The 4,759-nt window shown below is 38.1% G+C and overlaps 2 protein-coding genes across 2 annotated transcripts in view; one reads left to right on the top strand and one right to left on the bottom strand.

Moving 5' to 3' along the window:
- Positions 1 to 1,936: 1,936 nt before the first annotated feature.
- Positions 1,937 to 3,203, top strand: LOC107470498 (NAD(P)H-quinone oxidoreductase subunit O, chloroplastic). The gene is made up of 6 exons (XM_016089898.3): positions 1,937 to 2,209; positions 2,310 to 2,365; positions 2,484 to 2,549; positions 2,624 to 2,665; positions 2,796 to 2,855; positions 3,013 to 3,203. Exons 1-6 carry the CDS (start codon positions 1,984 to 1,986, stop codon positions 3,040 to 3,042), a joined length of 480 nt encoding a protein of 159 aa, XP_015945384.1. The 5' UTR covers positions 1,937 to 1,983; the 3' UTR covers positions 3,043 to 3,203.
- A 40-nt stretch (positions 3,204 to 3,243) lies between these two features.
- LOC107470441 (uncharacterized) overlaps positions 3,244 to 4,759 on the bottom strand; it is a 2,406-nt gene continuing 890 nt past the window's right edge. Inside the window, exon 3 of the mRNA XM_052254856.1 lies at positions 3,244 to 4,759. This exon is cut by the window's right edge and continues 65 nt beyond it. Within this exon, the coding sequence (XP_052110816.1) occupies positions 3,420 to 4,759 (1,340 nt within the window). The 3' untranslated portion in view covers positions 3,244 to 3,419.

The following is a 4,759-nucleotide window of genomic DNA, read 5'->3' as shown; positions in this document are numbered from 1 at the left end:
TGTTCCTCCTGCTACTTTTATCAGAGAAGAAAGAAAGAGAAAGCTTAATCATAAAGCAAAGATCTAATCACCCATCAAGTTGAGTTAGAAATTAAAAGGTGATTTATTTCCATTTGCATGCAACTTACTTTCTTCACTTCATCTCAAATCTTCTGGCTTACCATTTTTGGATAAATGGAAAAAGTGTTCTCTGATCTTCACTGCTGTGCATCTACGGTCATATATGTGTCTTGGGGACCAAGTTGTTTTTCAATGGCCAAGATTTGGGATTACCATAGAAAATGTTTATTTATATTGCTCAAATGTCTTCGGTCAAGCAAAAAGGAGACAACTTGGAAATCCCTAATTTGGGACAAATGAAGAAAGCAATCTCTGTTCACCACTACTGTACATCAATGGTCAAGATTGTTTCTTGGGGACCAAGAAGTATCTCAAGGATTCAGATCTGGGTTCACCATTAAAAATAATTTTCTTTGCTTCCCTGAGGCTTTCGGTCAAGCAAGAAAAAGTTAGACTCAAATTTCTAATTTGGGGATTAACTGGAAAAGTGACGTGGTATGTTGGTGAAGCACACAGCTCAAGAAGTTGACCTTGGGAGAAGATCCCAGCAACATGCAAGAAGAATAAAAGAAGACTTCCTGCTCATTCAGAACGAAGGAGAGAAAACCAGAGTTTGAGAGTTGTGTTCTGTGAAGTATCCCCTGTGAAGTTCCTCTACTTGGATAATGCTCTCTATCAAAGAAGCATTTGGCCAATACTGAAGAACTAAATCAGAGGTTTGCAAAGCTGGTTTTTAACATAGCAAAGAGGCTGTTGATGAAGTCAATCTCCTTCATGTTTTTACTGATTGTAATGTACTTTTCTATGTTTATCTTTCTGTAATTTCTTGTGAGAAAAGGCATTGTGAGAAAGCTCAATTAAAAGCCATGAGTGGAAAAAGGCTAAGTGAAATACTTGAGAGAAAAGCCTAGAGTTATTTTCAGATTTCTTTAGGTATGTCTATGTCTTGTATTTTGTACATGTGATGTATCCCTTTCTTAGTTGGGTTAGCACTAAGAGGTATAGTTAGGTATTAGCATAGCCAATGTCAAGTTAGGTTAGAACTTGAGTGTGAAAGGATTGAGTCAATCCTGTGTTATTGGTGTATGTAATACTATTAACTATAGTGAAATTCTTCCATAGTTGTGGAGGAGACTGGATGTAAGTTGCATAGCACAAGGCAACCGAACCAGGATACTTGCTGGTGTTAGCTTTTCTCTTCTCTACTGTGTTCTGTTTTCTGATATTCATGAGACAAAAATAAATTGTCTCATAAATTTTCGCTGCTAAGTTCAAACAGAATCAGAATTGCACATTTATTTTAAAAGGGTAATAACAGCAACCTAAGAGGAAGGCATAGATTCAACCCCCCTTCTCTAAGCCTACCACAATCTTCAAGATGCTTGTTCATTACTGAGCAACTGGGTATGGTGAGAGAAGGAAAAAGAACTAAAGACCCAACCCAACCTGTTTCAATCATTTTTGTTTTCTGAAACTACTCTCATTAACCAATAAGGCCCAACTCATGAAGCTGGACTCACAAAACCTACTATAATGAAATCCCGTTTCTTGTTCAACCCACTGATTCCGCTCAGCAAACGCTTCTTATGAGCTTCCATATTCTACTTAGAGCTTATTCCATTCTTTAAAATTAAACAACACATATTGAGAGAAGATGTAAGTAGAGAGAATATATATATATCTGTATATAGTAGATTGACCCTATAGTAAAATTCACCTAGTACTAAAAGCAAGAATGAATATAGGGTTAGTTGAAAATTCTCGTCTGGTGAAAAAGTCAAAATAATTCATAAACGGACACATGGCGTGTTGTGATTTGTTTCATTTGCCACGTCACGAATGGTGCCCTTTGTTAGTCTTTTCTCTTATCTCTTGCATGTAATGTGAGACACATGGGCACACCTTGTACCTTGTCTCTGTGAGATGATGATGGCGTTCTCTCTCTGCCACACCTCTTCTTTCTTCATCGTTCACCGCTTACCACAACAAACTTTGATAAGAACAAGACGAATTCATTTCCCAATGATTCGTGCAGTGCAATCAGGGGAATCAGAAACTGAAAAGTCTACACAGAAAAAGACTGAAGAATCACCATCTTCAACTGCTGCTGCTTCTCCTCCTCCTAGACCAAAGAAACCCGTCTATTCTAGTAAGCCAAACAAAACAACCCATTCAACAAGTTTTTTCTTTATTCTTTTTCTAAAGCTCTGTTTTGCCATTGATGTTCATTTTATCTTTGCTGTGGCCAGTGAAGAAGGGCCAGATTGTGAGAGTGGACAAAGAAAAATATCTCAACAGCATCAATGTAAGAACCTCAACCTTTTTGTTGTCCCTTTCTCCCATGTTTTTGGCTCGAGTTATAATGATTTATTTCCTTTGTTTTTTTAACTGATGAACATTGAGATTTGAGACTGGTGTTTCAGTATCTTTCTGTTGGGCATCCGCCATACTACAAAGGATTGGATTACATCTATGAAGACCGTGGGGAGGTGCGTAATAAACAGCAGAATGGTCAAATTTTGTTTTATTTAGGTGAATCTAACTGAAGAGGGGTGTGTTGTAGGTCCTGGATATGCGTATATTTGAAACAGGGGAGTATGCACTTGTAAGTGATCCTGTATCAAACTCATTCTTACCCTTGTTAGTTTGTTTACATGAAATACAGAAGAAAGAAAAGAATAGAGAAATTGCAATACACAACGGAACTGATGAGAACTCCTAGTTAAAATTGACAGATTGCATGGGTAGGAATCCCCACTGCCCCCGCTTGGCTTCCAACAGACATGCTTATCAAGGTAAGGTTTTAATTGTTCATGATGTTCTACTTGCATCCCTGGTTTAGTATTCACTGTAAATCATAAATTCGCCATCTCTTATATTGATATACACTGCTTTTTCCTTTTTCATTTTAGCTGCTTTCTAGTTGACAAACTCGCTCTTTTTTTCTTGCAGTCAGAGAAGCTCAATTATGAGAGGCTATGATCTGCAGTTTGGTACAGATATATGCTAAATATTTAGATCAGTAAAATTTCATTTTCCGGTGTTGTAAGAAAGTTTGATTAAAGATCCAACATTTCAAAAGATCCAGAAGTTTTTGGAGATCACTATCGCTGATTCATTGTATATGTGCCTCGTTATAATTATAGTATAGCTCTGATGCACAGCAATAGAAATCATCAGAAAATGGAAGAGAAATGGAAACCAATATCTTCATTTGCAAATGTAGGTATAGAAGCAGTATACCAATGTTCGTAAATTCAAATACAGAAAAAACACAAACAATTGTACAAGACTCAGTGCATTGGCATCTACCAATATGGAAATTGGCAAACCATAGTTAAAAGAATAAAATTATAAAACTAAAAAATTCCTCTCTTGGCACGTTTATTGGAATTCATAAGTTTCACCAATGATGGAAGAGGTTCAGGCACGGGAACATTCATACGCCTGTACAACTTTCTGACACTATCACTCATGCCTGAAGGTCTAATATTTAAATAAGAGCGACTATTATTAACTCTTATTTCCTTAACCTCAGATTCCTGATCCTCTGATTGCTGATACTTAACTTGATGTAAATCTATTATTTCCTGAACCTCAGATTCCTGATCATCAGATTGCTGATACTTAACTTGAGGCAAATCTATTATTTCCTGAACCTCAGATTCCTGATCATCAGATTGCTGATACTTAACTTGATGTAAATCTATTATTTCCTGAACCTCAGATTCCTGATCATCAGATTGCTGATACTTAACTTGATGTAAATCTCTTATTTCCTGATCCTCAGATGGCTGATACTTAACTTGACGTAAATCTTTTCTTTCCGGTGATCTCCCCAATTTCGCCTCAGCATCCTTCCTGCCATCCAGGACTTCTTTTCCTGCATTGCTTGAAATTGCTTGCGTGGGGACATTAGTAGGTAAGCTATTACACCCTACCCGTGAAAAGCTCGAATCTTGAAGACTCAGCCTTGCTCTTCCAAATAACGTGACAGGCAATCTTTGAGCAGGAAGAGACACAAGTTTTATAGTGTCTGTGCGCTGTTTCACTGGTGATTCAATTCGAGCAAAAGGCTGAGGTGTCTCTTCAACCACTGGAGAACAGCTCACAGATTTCATGAATGCATCAGCATCTTCAGAAGCTTCCACATTTATATCAAGAAGCTTCCATATGGAGCTACTGAGAGCAGCTTTAGACTTAAAACAGTGTTTCTTGACATAATCCAGCTCCATAGCCCTACAGCTGGGAGTTGTCGAAACAACCCATTTAGGTGCAAGAAGTTGTAGTGCCCATTCCAATTCTTCCTTGGACGAGTGCATTGAATAGCAGACATGCCAAACACCAAACTGATCGACAACTGCTTCGCTAATCCTCCTTTTCCTAGCATTTTCAATGTCAGAGAACCCTTCTTCAATGGCATACCACTGCGAAGAAGGGCGGACAAAGAGTGGTTCAGGCTGAAGAGCAGCCTTGGCCTCTAACAGCTTTGCTTTAGCTCTCTCATACAGCCCCGGGGATCCATCGAACAAATGGAAACGACACAAACGATCTTCACACAGTATTTCAGGCGCAGTAAGTTCTAAATTCTTGAAACAATCCGGATTTTCAGCTCTATCAACATAAATCTTGCTTCCAAATGTTTTGGAAACACTAAGAAGTATCTCTTCCTGACCAAGCATGTCACATATCAAATACA

Source organism: Arachis duranensis, chromosome 10 (genome assembly GCF_000817695.3).
Source record: "Arachis duranensis cultivar V14167 chromosome 10, aradu.V14167.gnm2.J7QH, whole genome shotgun sequence".
Lineage (NCBI taxonomy): Eukaryota > Viridiplantae > Streptophyta > Magnoliopsida > Fabales > Fabaceae > Arachis > Arachis duranensis.
The sequence above is the reverse complement of the archived record's forward strand: the minus strand, read 5'-3'. Positions and strand labels throughout refer to the sequence as shown.

Bases quoted from the DNA above. Each gene is read 5' to 3' on its own strand.
- LOC107470498 (XM_016089898.3), top strand. From the start codon at position 1,984: ATGATGATGGCGTTCTCTCTCTGCCACACCTCTTCTTTCTTCATCGTT. The intron at 2,366-2,483 runs GTAAGAACCTCA...CTGGTGTTTCAG, and splicing joins AATATCTCAACAGCATCAAT to TATCTTTCTGTTGGGCATCC. The intron at 2,666-2,795 runs GTAAGTGATCCT...TAAAATTGACAG, and splicing joins AAACAGGGGAGTATGCACTT to ATTGCATGGGTAGGAATCCC.